The sequence below is a fragment of the Canis lupus genome, chromosome 17 (genome assembly GCF_003254725.2).
Source record: "Canis lupus dingo isolate Sandy chromosome 17, ASM325472v2, whole genome shotgun sequence".
Classification (NCBI taxonomy): Eukaryota; Metazoa; Chordata; class Mammalia; order Carnivora; family Canidae; genus Canis; species Canis lupus.
In genome coordinates, this window is record NC_064259.1 from 22,275,590 (window position 1) to 22,293,149 (window position 17,560).

Below are 17,560 nucleotides of genomic sequence, written 5' to 3' on the forward strand. Positions count from 1 at the left end.
GGAGTTTACAGCAAGTCAACATGGTGTTCAAACTCTCTGCTAATGAGGCTTCGAGGAACTGGAGAGTCTACAGACTCCTGAAAATGGAAACACCACCGTAACCACCACAAAGTGAAGGCATGAGTATCTTCCCTACTGACCCAAGAACACGGCAACATACTGTTTGGAAGGTTTGGAGAAATGAAATAACGGCTGACTTGTGAATAAGGATGAAAATATCCGATGATGTGACTCCCAAGGGCAATTATGGTTAACCCCTCATTTGTTTGGCATTTTCAAGGATTGAACTGTCCCACAGAACTGAATTTTCCTGACAACTCAAACTTTCCTATCTATGTGCCTTGAGTGTTTTCAACCAGGCTTGGTGGAAATACTTCTGAAATTGGTTATTCACTTATCCTGCATTCTTGAACAGAAGCTGTAAGAAATAGCATTTATTTAGATGCCTCTGACTGCAAGTCTGAGAAGACCTGATTAAAAGAGAAGTCTAAGTAGTTAGGACTTGTGATGGTCTCACGAACAAGGAATCCAGAACTGGGCATTCCAGGGCTGATGAATTCAATAGCTCAGTGATGTCAGGCTGACTTTCCCCTCATGGTCACAAGGTGGGTGCATAGCTCAAGCCTCAGGGTCTCACATGACAACATCTAGGCAAGAATGAAATGGGGGCTTCTCCTTATACATGTCTTTACTCAGAGAGGAAAATATTTCTTAGAAGACCCTTACTCGAGTTCCCCTTGGGTCTCATTGGCAAGACTGAGTCACAATTCCATGCCTTGGTCTTATGGAAGCCTGAGAGAGTGAATACCTAGCACTTTTGGACTCTGAAATGGGAGGAGGGTTCATAGAAAAGAAGGATGGAGAGGCGCCTGGGTGACTTGACCGGTTAAGCATCCAACTCTGGATTTCGGTTCAGGTCATGATCTCAGCATCATGAGATTGAGCCCCACATTGAGCTCTGAGCTGGATGTGGAGCCTACTTAAGATTTTCTCTTTTCTCTCCCTATGCCCCTCCCCATCCCCCCAAAAAAGGATGGAGAATGGCTGTTGGTTGGGGTCCAAGAGTGTCTGCTAGGTTACCAAGATTGGGAGTGAATATCACTTAAAGTTTGTAATGGCTCAAGGGATGATTGGGTTTTTTGTTATATGCTGAATGGCCCCAGACTGGGATTATTTTCTGTTTCCTAAGTCTGCTTTTTTTTTTTCCCCAAGTCTGCTTTTATTTATTATTCTCTCTCCTTCCTTTGCATCAACTGCGAGTTATCATTACTTGCTGTTCATTTATCTTGTCCTAATCTTGCCATAATTCAATTTTTTTTTTCTGGAAAGATCATATAATCAAACTTGTGAGGACTATGCCTGAAATGTTCTAAGTGAGCATCCGACAGCTGTCCTGAGTATCACATACATGATGTAGCATTGCCTCTGGCTCTTCAGGGTCATTTTTCCATCGTGAGGCCTTTGGAGAAGTGACACATTTCTAGAGTCTTATGAATTTAGGTACAACCCTAATGAAGTCGTCTTATGGTGAAAGGATGAGCATTTGGGGACAGTTAAGCTTGTTTACAAGAGAAAGCAAAACTACATCTGTCCATCTAAACCCCAGCATGGTTTAGAGAGAGGCAGCAAAGTTTACTGGTGCATATTCAGCTCCCTCTCAAAGCCACATGGCTGCCAGTTGCCTGGAGAACACCACTAGCCCTGGGACTGTGACCAGTGGAACTCCCCACCTCAGTGACTGTCCAGCATGAGGCAAGCTGGTGCAGAGCTGCGTGATTCCTGCCCTCTGCCAGGGCAGCAGGGCCCTGTGAGGGAATCCTGTGAAATGCCCAGGTTGTACAGGATCAGAAGTGTTTGGCAGTGACTTGTTCCAACAAGTTCTTAAAGAAAGTGATACTTTGGAAGTGGTTATTGAAATTGTACTGAACAAGTGAGGCCCATCCCTTCTGTGGATCCAGAGCTGACCAAAATTCAGTCTCTGTCTACAGGAAGAAGGAAATAGGAAGCAGTTGTCAAAATAGCACTGATGATGAGTAACTGAACCAAATGGAATGATTCTCCTCTGGGAATCAAACTGGAGCTGGTAGGTGGGTTGTGTCCAAAGGAGTCCAATGGTTAAGATGTTCTGTTTTGATACAGCTAAAGCTATGAGCCAAACTGCTTAGAACCCTGGGAGTACCTTCAGAGCAAGTTAGCTGTTTGAAGACCTAAGGTCATCATTTTACTATGTATCAGAAAATCATGAGTGAGGGACTCCTGGCTGGCTCAGTCAGCAGAGCGTGTGGCTCTTGATCTCAGGGTTGAGTTTGAGCCCCACATTGGGTGTGGAGATTTCTTAAGAATTAGATCTTAAAAAGAAAAATCATGAGTTAGCTCCATAGGCAAACGTTACGTGGCAGAAACATTTGGGGATAAGGAAAACAAGCTTTGTGGGTTTTTTTTAATTCTGACTAATTTGTATCATTCAAATCATTCTTACAAGAAAAATGCAAAGTATTTCTCATAAATATTTTAGTTCTTAACTCTTTATGCAGAACATTTTTAAAGAATCTATCCTTTTATTGACTGTTGATGATACAGATAGATATAGTTTGGTTAAGTTGAACAAGATATTTCTATTTTTTTAATTTTATTTTCTTATATGTAGATTACCGATTTCATTTCTTAAGGACTCTGACCATTCCTGCTTCACTGATCATCCAGCTACTGTGTTCAAATTTTAATATTGGCTTCAACTATGCTTTTTTAGAAGAAGCTCCACAGAGAAATAATCATGCAATCAGTGTTTTTCTGGGATCACGGTACATATCAGCATGTTACTGGCTGGCAATTTTTTTTTCCTAATCATAACAATTCACTTGCCTGGGTAAATAAATTTGCATTCACATTTTTGAATTGTTTCTGATCTTAATTGGGCATTTAGGGGGTCAAAGTGGATGGTTCAGAACTAGGTGGAAAAATCATTTTTCAGCATGTCAAAATACCAGCAACTCATTTTCTACCAAACAAAATAACAGGAACAAAAAATATAATGTATTCCAAAGCCCAGAAAAGCTGGTAGCTTGACAATCATGAAGACTGTGGTATTCTCTGTATTACTTTGATACTGAATATGACTGTACTTACTTTAAATTGGTAAATTATTGCCATTGAATTCTATTATTCAAAATGACTGCATTTTTGAAGGGAAGCTTGCATGTTAAATACTTTTCACCAGTGCTGTTGGCAATTGCTCTGGGGGTTAATGTGAATCTTGTTTTATATTTGGAAACTTAATATGTAATATAAACAATTGAAGTCAAATTAAACTATATATGAATAGGCATTTTTTTCTAAAATTAATCAGAGGAGATGCAGTGAGTAATCAGAAAAGATATAAACTTAATTTTAGAAGCAGTATTTATTCAGAAAGACTAAGGATGTTACAAATCATGCTTTGTAATGTAAAGGGACACAAAGGGGTTTTCTGAATTGAATTATTTATAATTTGAGTCAGTCTGTTTTTCATATTTTGTATTGTTCCTATATGTTACTAAATCTCTGCTTTGGCACAAATAGGCAAGTGCTAAAACTGCATTGAGGCACATGGAAAATGTGACTTACGAGTGGACGTTCACAGTATTGCCTTTTTTTGGGGGTTGTGGTGACTCATATGTAGAAACCCCCTACAGCACTGAGTCAGAGTCAGATATACTCAGTGGTCTCAGAGGCCACTGGACATTTTTCTATTTCTTGTTTTTTGGATTTTTTTTTTTTTAAGTTTGCTGCAAACCTGACTTTTCCTTCATGAAATCATTTTGGATGCTGAGAGGGCCTAGCCCAGTCAAATGTCACCCTACCCTGGCATGATGACAGATATACAGCTATCTAGTATGTATTTTCATATATTTGCCTCATGTAACCAAAAAGATGAATCTTGTATGTTCTTCACAGTAGAGGCTTTAGCTTCCCAAATTGTATTTATGGCACAGTGAATGTGTTGTGTTGTGAGCAGGTTGTACCAGTATCATGAAGAGCAGGAGGTAATGGGGCCCAATAGAAGGAGCTCAGGATTTACACCCTGGGACTAGATTTGAGCCCTACCTCCTTTGCACCTAGCTAAGGCATTAGCAAGTTAATAGACCTCTTGGAGTCTCAAGTTTGTTCGTCTGTTAAATGTACATGGTAAAAATAATGTCTGCTTCATGGATTTGTAAGTCTCAAATTAGATAAAATATGTGGAAGTACTCTGTAAAGCTAGGAAATTCTATACACATTTTTTCTCATTATTATATTTTCATAAGTTAACGTGCTTATTCTTTGCCCTGGAAGTGATAACATCCACATAACTATACATTATATGCCTCGAGGAATGTGCTATTGAAACAGTGTGTTTGTAATCTTGGCTTGCCTCAAACTACAAAGAGGGAGTCCTTTTACTTTTAAAAATTGAGTTAAAGGACCCCAAAATGAACAGACAAAAGCACATAATACTTGTTAGCAGCAAACATTGGAATCAGGCTGCACTCTATCAGTAGACATAATGCAGTGTTCAGATGAGTCCCTGTTGGCGTTCCATTAAGGAGCCCCCACTAGTTTAGGAACTATATGTGGTAACACATCTGGAGAAGCTTCAAACTGCTGAGTAGCAGAATTCACTGCTTGATTGGAAGTAAAGTGATAACTTTATTTTTTCTGGTGGTCCAGTGGCCATATCCTATAAAGTAGAAAGATTATCACCTGCTCTCTGGCTCCTCATCCCAAATCCATTCTTTAAAGACAGCCTCCATCCCACCCCCTCCATCAAATTCTAGATGAGGAAGATACTGCCCAGCCTTTGAAGAGTCTATGATTTAATAGAGTCTTAAAACAGATAATCAGCTAACTTCTCTATGGAATACTGGATGAAGTAAGTGCCATAGGAGGAGTTCACATGGCTGGGAGTGCCCAGCTTCTGTGAACACTTTATAGCATTTGGTTAGCATCCACACACTTTCCTCATATTGGTTAAATTTGAGTGTGATTTTCATTTATGTACCTAGATTGTAGATTCCTTGAAGGCAGGGAAGGCACCTTGGTATTTCTTGTTCCCTCCCTCCATACCTTTTACCTAAACCTCAGGCACTATTTGTGGTTCGGATGGTCTGTACCCAACACTCAGGTTTAACCCATACATTTAACCCCTAACTTGTCTCTTTCTTTCTTTTTCTTTTTTTTTTTTTTTTTTTTTTTTTTGTGTATGTGTGTATGTGTGTGTGTCTTTGCAGTCGACCTGCCCCTGTTTTTCCCTCGAGACCAGCCGACTCTCACATTCCAGTCCGTCTATCACTTTACCAACAGTGGACAGCTTTATTCCCAGGCCCAAAAAAATTATCCGTACAGCCCCAGATGGGATGGAAATGAAATGGCCAAAAGAGCAAAGTAAGTGAATCCATCGCTGTTTCTTACAAACAGGAGCATTTCGTTTATCTAGTCCAGAAATTGGCGACCTACTGCCTGCAGGCTAAATCCTGTCCCGCACCTGTTTTTGTGAGTAAAGTTTTATTGGAACACAGCCACACTCATTTCTTTACTCATTTTGTATGGCTGCTTTCATGCTACCATGGCAGAGTGAGAAATTGCAACAGATCACATATGACCTGCAAACTCAAAAATATTTGCTGTTTGGCCCTTTACAGAAAAAATTTGCCAGCCTCTTATCCAGACTCATCAGGTAGATTGTTGTTGTTGTTGTTGTTTTAATGTGTTACAGGATTTATCTGAAATCTACCAGTCTATTTAGAGTAAAAGTACTAGAGGAATTAAAGTTGTGGGTAAATGGTGTTGATGGTGAAGATGTTAGCAGCTACTTTCATATTTTTTTTAAATGGAAAGTTTCAGCTGACAGTAAACAAATAGAATTTCTGCTTAGTAATCAATACATGGATCCAATACCAAGTTTTTCACGTGGAACTGTCATGTCTCTGAAGGAACAAAGTGGCTATATACCTCATTGCATCTCTACAGCCATTGCCCAAAATAGGGCCTGTGTCTTCTTCATCTGAATAAATGGCTATGCAAATAGCTTAGAACTGTTAGAATCCCTATGGAAGTAGGCTGGCCATGTGGTAGAAGTTGAAGTTAGCTAGAGTTTGGGGCTTAGAGATTTAAGTACTGCACGTGAACCATCTGCAGAAAGTGTTCGTAAGTCATATGAAATAGGTAAATGTAAAAGTATGTTGGTGTTTTATTGGTCAGACTTTAGTAACTGGAATGCCACTTCATGAACCATGGTCTCCTAGAGGAAAGTGACAGTAGACAAAAATAAGTCATGGTTAGAGTGGCAGGTGGTTATTACTTTATCACTTTGAACAGCCATACAGTCACCCCTGTGATCCCAACTAAGGAATGATGCAATCTACAGAATCACACTGTGAAGAATATTAAATATCTTCTTCATTCACTCATTCAGTGTTTATTGAGCATCTCTCATGTTCCAAGCAGTGAGCTCCATGCTACAGATGAAGTGATAAACAAATTGGATGTAGCCTGTGTCTCCATGAAATTTACAGCCCAGCAGGAGAGATGAAAGCCTTTATCAAGCCAAACTTCTGACAGTTTGTTTTTTTCTTTTTTTTTTTTTTAAGATTTAATTTATTTATTCATGAGAGACACAGACAGAGAGGCAGAGACACAGACAGAGGGAGAAGCAGGCTCCATGTAGGAAGCCTGACGCAGGACTCAATCCCGGGACTCCAGGATCACGCCCTGGTCCGAAGGCAGGAGCCAAACCGCTGGGCCACCCAGGGATCCCCCAAGTTTGAAATTCTGTTTAAGGAAAACAACAGATATATGCAAATATGCCTAATAACAATGATTAAGCCTTAGATATCTTGAAACAGACTTGAAAAGGGCGATTAAAAAGTAAGTTTTAGATTTGAGGTATTGCAGTTGTTTCATTTTCTGGGCTTTCCCTGTGTATATACAAGATCTGCCCTGAGAAGATGGGCTGTTATTTGTGGTATGTGCTATGGAGTCTGAACCAGACATGTCCTTGTGGTTTCCATGGCAAAACTGTGTGTGTGTGTGTGTGAGTGTGTGCATTTCTTAACTAGACATTTTAGCATGTATGAATTGAGTCTTTAAGAAGTTGCAGACCACAAGCCTATGATTTCAGTATAGGAATATCGTAAGTGAAGCCTGTTTATCTTAACAGATTGGTTCAGAGTTGCAAGAGACATTTGCTTTATGTTAACACCAGTCTAAAGAAAACATCTGAAGTAACATTAAAAAAATCTGCTTTCTACTGTAGTGAAGATGGATTCATTTTAAATGTAATAAAAGAGAAAGCCAGCCACTCATGCTAGGAAGAAGAAATAGTTTAAAACTCTCTTCTTAAAATGAACTGAGTAACTTTCCTGGGTTGTATCAGAAAGCCAGGTAATGGATAAACATAATCAGAGGACTGTCCTGCAGGACAGGCTTGAGATTGTTAGGGTTTCAGAGAAAGGACAGAAAGAGAGAAAGGTCAACTGTAGCATTCCTTACACGCCCTGTTTCTTTGTCCTGTGAAAATATTGTATGTGCACAGTGCGTAAAAGGCTATAATTCACTTGGAGAGCTCTGCCCATGACATAAACACTCTCACGGTTTATGAACAGCAGTAGAGCCCTTTGAGTGGAGTCAGCTGTTTATTCCCTCTGGTAGAGCAAAATTCTAAACATGTGAACTCAGAAAGGATGCTTTCTGGCACAGACCAGAGTTTTTCTTATGACATGTGCTTCTTGCTCAGGGCTGTCCAGCATATTCTGTCCTCGCAAGTGAAATGCCCTCTACTGGGTGAGCACAGGCTTTGGGGTCATGCATGCCCATGCCCAGCTCCTATTACAAGCTCTTACACAGAGCTGATCAAATAAGCTCTGTGGCCTTGGGCAGGGTTATTAACCTTTCTGAACTTCATCCTGTAAAACATGACTTACATACTCCTCCCTATTGGATGGGCTTGATATTGAAGGGTCAAGGAATGAACATATGAACAACTTCTGGGTTTAGCTTCTGCTTTGTCCCACAGTGCCTTTACTCATCACTTCTTCCCACCCTCTTCCTGCCCCTTCAGATCCTTCAGTGTTCTTCCTGTGGTTTTCTCCATCCATGCTAATGTGCAGGCAGCTTCTTTCTCTCCCAAGCCTCAGTGGACTACTGGTCGTGTACAGATCTTCCTCAGCTTATGAAAGGGTTATGTCCCTAGAAACCCATCGTAAACTGAAAATATTTATAAATTGAAAATGCATTTACAGGGCACCTACGTGGCTCAGTGGTTGAGCGTCTACCTTTGGTTCAGATTGTGATCCCAGGGTCCTGGGATCAAGTTCCACATCAGGCTCTCTGTAGGGAGCCTGCTTCTCCCTCTGCGTATGTCTCTGCCTCTCTCTCTCTCTCTCTCATGAATAAATAAGTAAAATCTTTTTTTTTAATTTTTATTTATTTATGATAGTCACACAGAGAGAGAGAGAGAGAGAGAGAGGCAGAGACACAGGCAGAGAGAGAAGCAGGCTCCATGCACCGGGAGCCCGACGTGGGATTCGATCCCAGGTCTCCAGGATCGCGCCCTGGGCCAAAGGCAGGCGCCAAACCGCTGCGCCACCCAGGGATCCCTAAATAAGTAAAATCTTTAAAGAAAGAAAATGTATTCACTACACCTAGCCTACCCAACATCATAGCTTAGTGTATGTAGCATGACCATAAATGTGCATGGGACACTTAACCACTTGCCACCATTGGGCAAAATCATCTAACATAAAGCTTATCTCATAAAACAGTGTTAAATATCCCACGGGATTTACCAAATAGTATACTGAAAGTGTAAGACAGCATGGTTGTAAGAGTACAGAATGGTGGTAAGTGTATCAGTTGTTCACCTTTGGATTGCGTGGCAGACTGGGAACTGCAGCTGGCTACCACTGCCCAGCATCACAAGAATCCTGCCACTTATCACTCACCTAGGAAGGAATCAAAGATCAAAATTCAGGGGCAGCCCGGGTGGCTTAGTGGTTTGGCGCTGCCTTCAGTCCAGGGCGTGATCCTGGAGACCCAGGATCGAGTCCCACATTGGACTCCCTGCATGGAGCCTGCTTCTCCCTCTGCCTGTGTCTCTGCCTCTCTCTCTCTCTCTCTCTCTCTGTCTCTCAGTCTCTCATGAGTAAATAAATTTTAAAAATCTTAAAAAAAATCAAAATTCAAAAGTATTGTTTCTACTGAATGCATATTGCTTTTGCACTACCAGAAACTCAGAAAGTCAAGTGGAACCATCTAAGTCAAAGACCAGGTATACTCCTTTTAAATCTCTTTTGTATTATTCTTTTTCACATCTTTATATTGTTTCATTTCCGTAATCAAATTGTGAGTTCTTTGAAGGGAGGGCTTTGCATATATATCTTGTTAAAGATATTTATTGCAGTGTAATTTACATATAATGAAGTGGACAGATTTAAGTATATCTTTTGATGGGAGTTCTGACAAAGGTACCTTCTATCTTTTCCAGAACACTGTCTGATTTCTATTACATCTTAGTTTTTCCTTTTCTAGATACTTCTTATAAATCAAATAATACAGATTGTATTCTTTTGTGCCTTTTGTATCCAACCTAATTATTTTAGATTTGTCTGTTATAGCATTCCTTTTTTACTGCTGAGGAATTTCCATCATAGGAATATACCATAATTTATTAATACATTCATCCACTTATGTATATTTAGGTTTTTTCCGGTGTGGGGACTTTATGAATTGAGCTGCTAAAGACATTCTTAAGTAAGTCTTTTTATAGATGTACAGTTTCAATTCTGTGAGTAAATAAGTGGGAGGGGGTGTGTGTTTGATTAACTTTATAAGAAACTGACAAATTTTTTATGAAGTTTTCATGCCAGTTTATACTCCCACTAGCAATATATAGTATTTCATTTGTTCCATATCCTCTCTGAAACTTGGTATTGTCAGTCTTAATTTTAGCTGTTCCAGAGGGGATGAAATGAGATCTCATTGTAGTTTTTAATCCTAATTTCTTGATGATTAATGATGTTGATCATCTTTTCATGTGCTTATTGGTATGTCTTCTTTTAAGAAGTGTCTGTTCAAATTTTGCCTATTTTCAATTAGGTTGTTGGTCTTTTTATTATTGAATTTTAGGAGTTATTTATATGTTTGTCATATTTATGCATTACAAGTATGTTCTCCCAACCTATGGCTTGCCTTTTCATTTTCTTAATGGTGTCTTTTGATGAGCAGAAATTTTTATTTTTAATGAAATTGATTTTATTAGTGTTTTCTTTTTATGTTAATGCTTTTTGTAGCCTCCTAATTATTTGCCTACCACAAGATCATAAAGAGATTCTTCTATGTTTGTTTGTTTGTTTTACAAGCTCTCATTTTGGTTTGACATTTAGATCTCTGGTCCATCTCAAATTAATTTTTGTGTATGGTATGAGATAGATGCTGAAGTTAATTGCTTACATATATCCAGGTATTCCAGCAAAATGTGTTGAAAAAAGTTTTTTCTTTCTCTGTTGAATTACCTTCATGCTTTTGTCAAATTAAATTGACTATATATGAATGAGTCTATTCCTGGATACACTGTTCTGTTTCCTTGGCCTATTTTTCTGTTGGTATACTAATACTAATATTTCTTAAAATCAAGAAATATAAATTCTTCAACTTTTCGTTTTTGAAGATTGTTTTGGCTCTTCTGGGTCCTTGGTATTTCCATATATGTTTTAGAATTAGTTTGCCAATTCCAACTCCAACTTCCCCTCAAAAACAAAAAACCCAGTGAGATTTTGGCTGGTGTGGCATTAAATCTATATATCAACAAGGGGGGAAATTTACATTTTAACAATATTGAATCTTCATATTAATGAGCAGTTTTCTCTAGGTCTTCTTAAATTTCTCTGAGAAGTGTTTTGAGATTTCAGTGTAGAAGTCTTGCATCTTTTAAGTGGTTTTGCTTTTATTATAAATGATAGTTTTTTTTTTTTCTCTTTTTTTTTTTTTCTTTGTTTTTTTTTTATTGGTGTTCAATTTACTAACATACAGAATAACACCCAGTGCCCGTCACCCATTCACTCCCACCCCCCGCCCTCCTCCCCTTCTACCACCCCTAGTTCGTTTCCCAGAGTTAGCAGTCTTTATGTTCTGTCTCCCTTTCTGATATTTCCCACACATTTCTTCTCCCTTCCCTTATTTTCCCTTTCACTATTATTTATATTCCCCACATGAATGAGAACATATAATGTTTGTCCTTCTCCGACTGACTTACTTCACTCAGCATAATACCCTCCAGTTCCATCCACGTTGAAGCAAATGGTGGGTATTTGTCATTTCTAATAGCTGAGTAATATTCCATTGTATACATAAACCACATCTTCTTTATCCATTCATCTTTCGTTGGACACCGAGGCTCCTTCCACAGTTTGGCTATCGTGGCCATTGCTGCTAGAAACATCGGGGTGCAGGTGTCCCGGCGTTTCATTGCATTTGTATCTTTGGGGTAAATCCCCAACAGTGCAATTGCTGGGTCGTAGGGCAGGTATATTTTTAACTGTTTGAGGAACCTCCACACAGTTTTCCAGAGGGGCTGCACCAGTTCACATTCCCACCAACAGTGTAAGAGGGTTCCCTTTTCTCCACATCCTCTCCAACATTTGTTGTTTCCTGCCTTGTTAATTTTTCCCATTCTCACTGGTGTGAGGTGGTATCTCATTGTGGTTTTGATTTGTATTTCCCTGATGGCAAGTGATGCAGAGCATTTTCTCATGTGCATGTTGGCCATGTCTATGTCTTCTTCTGTGAGATTTCTGTTCATGTCTTTTGCCCATTTCATGATTGGATTGTTTGTTTCTTTGGTGTTGAGTTTAATAAGTTCTTTATAGATCTTGGAAACTAGCCCTTTATCTGATATGTCATTTGCAAATATCTTCTCCCATTCTGTAGGTTGTCTTTGAGTTTTGTTGACTGTATCCTTTGCTGTGCAAAAGCTTCTTATCTTGATGAAGTCCCAATAGTTCATTTTTGCTTTTGTTTCTTTTGCCTTCGTGGATGTATCTTGCAAGAAGTTACTATGGCCGAGTTCAAAAAGGGTGTTGCCTGTGTTCTCCTCTAGGATTTTGATGGAATCTTGTCTCACATTTAGATCTTTCATCCATTTTGAGTTTATCTTTGTGTATGGTGAGAGAGAGTGGTCTAGTTTCATTCTTCTGCATGTGGATGTCCAATTTTCCCAGCACCATTTATTGAAGAGACTGTCTTTCTTCCAATGGATAGTCTTTCCTCCTTTATCGAAAAATGATAGTTTTTTTAATTTTATTTTTGACTTGTTTCTAGTATATAGGAATACAAATGATATTTCTGTATTAACCTGGTGTCCTGTGGCATTGCTAAATAAGTTAATGATTACTACTAAATTCTAGTAGCTTTTTTGTAGTGTCTGAGTGTTTTTTACATAAACAATCATATCTGTTAACAGTTTTTACTTTCTTATTTCCATCTTTATTATTTTTGTGTCTTTAATTTTTTTTTTCTTACCTGCTTGTACTGGATTGGATCTCCAGTACAATGTTGTACACAGTGATAATAGCAAACATCTGGCCTATGTTTCATGTTAAGATTGAGGTTAGCATAGGTTTTACATAGATGTCTCTATCACATTGAAGAAATTCTGATATTCCCACTTTGCTAAGAGTTGTTATCATGAATGGGTATTGAATTATTTAGAATGCTTTTTCTGTATCCATTGGCCTGATCCTATGGTTTTGCTTTATTCTATTAAAATGCTTAATTACATTAATTAGTTTTTGAGTATCAGACCAACCTTGTATTCCAGGGATAAATAAATCTTCTCAGTCATGACATTTTATCCTTTTTTATATTATTAGATTTGATTTGCTAATGTGTTAAAATGTTTATGTTTTCATTCTCATTTTCATGGGTGATATTGGTCTGAAATTTCTTATGTTGTCCTATCAGATTTTGATAAAAGCACCATGCTGGCTTCATAAAATAAACTGGAAAATTTTCTTTCTACCTCTGTTTTCTGAAAGAGTTTATGTAGGTTCAGCACTGCTTTTTTTAATATTCAATAAAGTTTTATTTATGGAAAGAAATTCAAAGAAATCTTTACTAAATATGGGGATATTTATTCATCTTTGTTCCTTGTGTTAGTTTTAGCAAGTTGTGTTTTTTAAAGCAAGTTATCCATCATGTCTAAGTTGTCGAATTGATTGGCATGAGATTTTTTATAATATTCATTCTTTTTCCTTTTAATGTCTGTGGGCTGTAACTTTTTTCATTCCTTATGGTGAAAGTTTCTGGTTCTTTCCCTCCCTTTTTCTTAAAACAGTCTAGCTAAGGGTTTATCAGTTTTACTTATCTTTTGAAAGAAAGTTATTTATTTTATTAATTTATGCTTTTATTTTTATTATTTCCTTCCTTCTATGTATTTTAGTTTAATTTGTTCTTCTTTTTCAAGCTTCTTAAAAATGGAAGCTTAGGTCATTGATTTTAATTCCTTCTTCTTTAATATAAGCCTTTAAGGCTACAAATTTCTAAGATTTGCATTAGCAAATCTGATAAATTTTAACACATTTTTGTTACTTTATTAGAAATATTTTCTAAAGAAAAAAATATTTTCTAATTTCTCTTGTGAATTCTTTTTGAACCATGCATTATTAATAATTGTGCTTGAATTTCAAGTGCTTGGGGGTTTTTCTAGATATCTTACTTACTGTTTCCTAATTGAATTCTGTTTTGATGGAGATCATAATCTGTATGATTTCAAGCCTTTAAAAGCTATTGAGATTTGTATTGTGGCCCATTATATGGTCTATCTTGGTAAATAATCCATGTGAACTTGAAAAGAATGCGTGTCTTGCATTTTTGAGGTATAGTATTATATATACATATTAAGTCAAATTATTTCTTACTGTTATTCAAAATGTCTATATCCTTACTGTTATTTTTTGTGTTTAGTATTGGTTTTTGAAAGGAGGTGTGTTAAAATTTCCACCTGTGATTTTGGATCTGTTTATTTCTCCTTTTAGTTCTTTTTTTTTTTTTTGTATTTTGAAGTTTTGTTATTTAGGTACATACATACTCAGAATTTTTATATCTTTATATCTTGATAAATTAGCCCTTTGATCATTATAAAATGGCCCTCCCTGTTTCTGGTAACTCTCCTTGACTTGAAGTCTGCTCTGTCAGATTTTAATATAGTAGTACCAGCTTTCTTATGCTTATTTTTTGTACAGTATATGTTTTTTCATCCTTTTTCTTTCATCCTGTGTGTCTTCATATTTCAAGGAAACTTTCTGTAGGTTGGTTTTCTTTAAATCTAATTTGATAATCTCTGCCTTTTAATTGGAGTATTGGTCTATTTACATTTTATGTAAGTAATGAACTGATTGAGTTTAAGTCTACCATCTTAACTGTTTGTTATTTAATTTCATTTATATGTTTATGTATGTATTTTGTATTCCTTTGTTCTTCCCTTTGATTTTTTTGAGTACTTTTTAGTATGACTTCTTTCTCCTATTGTCCTCTTAGCTACAGCTTTTTGTATCATATTTGAGTTATTAATATACTAAAATATATCCTTAATTTGTCATAGTCTACCATGAATTAGTATTATAACACTTCAAGTATAATGTAAAAACCTTAAACACTGTTAATTCCCTTTATACTTTCTACTATCCTTTGTGTTACTATATTCAAATGTTTCACTTCTACATATTTTGTGAGGCCCATAATACATTGTTGTTACTTTGGCTTTTAACAGTGAGCTGACTTTTAAAGAATTTAAGAAAAGAAAGAAAAATCACATTCCACTTTATTCTGTAGTTCCCAAATAAAGGACATGGAGACTCATTTCCTCCCCAAAAAACCCCACTAATTTTTAAATGTCTTCCTGGAACAAACCATCAGAGAATCATACCCAACCTGTATGCAGGGGACATTGAGACTCGAAGTCATCAAGAAAAGAAAGCTATACCTGCGTAATATCCAGGCACCTTTGTCTACCCTGTGGACTTCATCATTTACAGAGCACCCTCACACACCTTCATGGGATCATCGCTGCAGCCCTGTGTGGGGTACAGTGTAGAAATCCTCACTGTCCTTCATGCAGATAAAGAAACTGAGGCTGGAGTGATTAAGTGACTTTCCTAAGGGCACACAGCTAGCTTCTAGTAGTCAGGAAATAACACAGAGCTGTGACTTTCTGCACATCTGTCCCTAGGCAGACAGATACAGTTCCCCATTCTTTTTACCACTTGTCTGAGCCTCCCTCTCAGAGGCCTGGTACTTGAATAACATAAATACAGAGAGGAAATGCATGTGGCAATTAAGAGCACTGACCCTAAAGTCAAGACAGCTGAGTTGAAACCTGTTTCTGCCACTCACTAACTGTGTGACTTTGGGCAAATTCATAATCTCCTTGAGTCTGTCCCTTTCTCTATTAAATAGTGAAGCTAGTTTTAGAGGGTTATTATGAGTATGAAATTGTGTGTGTGATTTTCTATTGTTATTTTTTTGAGACTTATTTATTTATTTATTTAAGAGAGCACAAGCAGGGGGAGAGGGAGAAGCAGACTCCTTGCTCTGCAGACTCAATCCCAGGACCCTAGGATCATGACCTGAGCCAAAGGCAGTCACGTAACCAACTAAGCCACCTAGGTACCCTGTTTTCTATCATTAATTAACAGATTATTATACACTTAACAGTTTAAAATAGCACAGTTTTTTTTTTTTTTATCTCATAGTTTCTGTGGATTAGGAGTCCAGTACAACCTTCCCGGGTCTCCATTCAGGTCCTAAACAACTAAAGTTGTTGGCTGGGGCTCCTATCTCATCTGAGGCCCAAGGCCTCTTCCACTCTCATTCAGGTTGTTGGCAGAGTTCAGTTCCTTGTGGTTGTAGAACGGAGATACTGGTTTCCTTACCGACTGTCAGCTGGAGGCTGTTTCCTGCCACATGGCCCCTCCATCATTGAGCCAGCAGCAGTGCTGTTTCTAGCCTCTGACTTTGGTGTCAGTGACTTCTAGACTCAGACTTAAAGGGTTCTTTGATTAGGTCAGGCCTACCATGAATCTCCTTTTCCTAAAGTCATCTGTTCTGTGTAACATAACAATCCTGATTATAGAAATGAAATCCACCATTTTCATAGTCCTGGTGATTATTATTCAGAGGGTGAGGGATCTCAGGGTCCATGTTAGAATTCTCACCATACAGGGTGATATAGGTGAATTGTCCAGCAGAGGGTCTGGTCTGGCACGTTGTGAGCACTTGGTCATTGTTCACTCTCAACATCACTATCCCTGGAGAGAAAAAGATTTTTCATTAAAAAACATCACAGTCAGCACTGGATCCAACCAAACAGTCCCCTAAACCTCAGTGACTTGGCCAGAGATTTTTAGATTCTAGGCTGTCCCATACATGGCCACTATCACCTATGGTTGTGTCTCCTGGGTGCCAGCCCAACCAGCTTAGAAAGTTGGAAAAATCCATCCTTCCATTGTTCAATCTACATAAAGCCAACTATCACTTGGAAAGAAATCTGAACTTACTAGTTACCTATGTTGGCATCTTATATAGCTGTTGATCTATCATGATGAATGATTCAGATGGTCTTTTGTAATCCTTTCTAGTCTGATAAATCTGTGAATAGATGGAATGAGTTTTCTGTGAGTTTAACATTGTGTATAACTATCAGCTTGATCCTAGAGGTCTAAGTAGTTTCTTAGAATAGGATTTAACTCCAAACCACCCACTGCAATGGTTTGTCACAAATTAAATCCATTATATAAATGGAATCACTTGAAGCATATTTCAAAAAATAGCTTCTCAGTCAACACATGGGAGTAATTCATGAACCTCCTAAAACCATTTGTTGTTTCCCTTCGTGCCTCAAGGTCAGAAAGAGATGTTATTTTCTTATTTAGAAACCTATCCAAGTGCTCCCAAAGCAGTCCTTAATTCCCCATATGTTCTTCGCCATGCATTCTTTTATTATTTGTCATCAAGTTGTCTTTGCAGAATAATTTTCTCTTTCAAGGGTTTTGTTTTTAAAAATCACATTATAGACTATTTTTATAGACTAGTTCAGTTACCTTTTGTTGTTAATACCTTCATATTCCCTAAGACAGTTTTCTCCAAATTTGTCATTAGCTGCCAAATGCTTCAAACCAGTCTTATGCATTAGCCCTCTAAAGAAACCAGATAAAAATAGATCTCCTCTCTTTGATTCCAGAGAAGGGGGTTAGATGTCCCCACCTGATTTACTCCCCATCCCCACCCTTACTGTGGTTCTGAGGCCCCTCTGGGTCCCTCAGATGCCATGGAACAGTGTGGAAACCCCATTTCAAAAAGAGTAGTTCACAGTGCGGTCACAGGAGCCCTGAGGCCTGAGAATTCTTTGGGATGAGGGGAGGGCTGCGGAAGGGGTGTTGAAGTGTAAGTGGTCATATATGAGCCTATGTATGTGTTTGTCTCTCCAGAAATCTATTACTTGCTTCTTTACTGCCTTATTGGTAGCTCCGTAAGGCAGCTCAAACTATGCTCT

General features: G+C 38.0%; 1 protein-coding gene across 13 annotated transcripts in view; it reads left to right on the forward strand.

Annotated features, from left to right (window-relative positions):
* Window positions 1–17,560, forward strand: part of BABAM2 (BRISC and BRCA1 A complex member 2) — a 449,505-nt gene that overhangs the window by 407,118 nt on the left and 24,827 nt on the right. For 6 of the 13 annotated variants that reach the window (XM_049096099.1, XM_049096094.1, XM_049096098.1 and 3 more), the window contains 2 exons: window positions 5,247–5,400; window positions 6,606–7,262. The exons of 4 other annotated variants lie outside the window; for them this stretch is intronic. In XM_049096099.1, the coding sequence (XP_048952056.1) occupies window positions 5,247–5,400; window positions 6,606–6,846 (395 nt within the window). In that variant the 3' untranslated portion in view covers window positions 6,847–7,262. Of the gene's footprint in view, window positions 1–2,647; window positions 2,802–5,246; window positions 5,401–6,605; window positions 7,263–17,560 lie in introns of those variants that run through there. 3 more of the 13 variants (XM_049096100.1, XM_049096103.1, XM_025454308.3) reach the window with 3 other exon arrangements.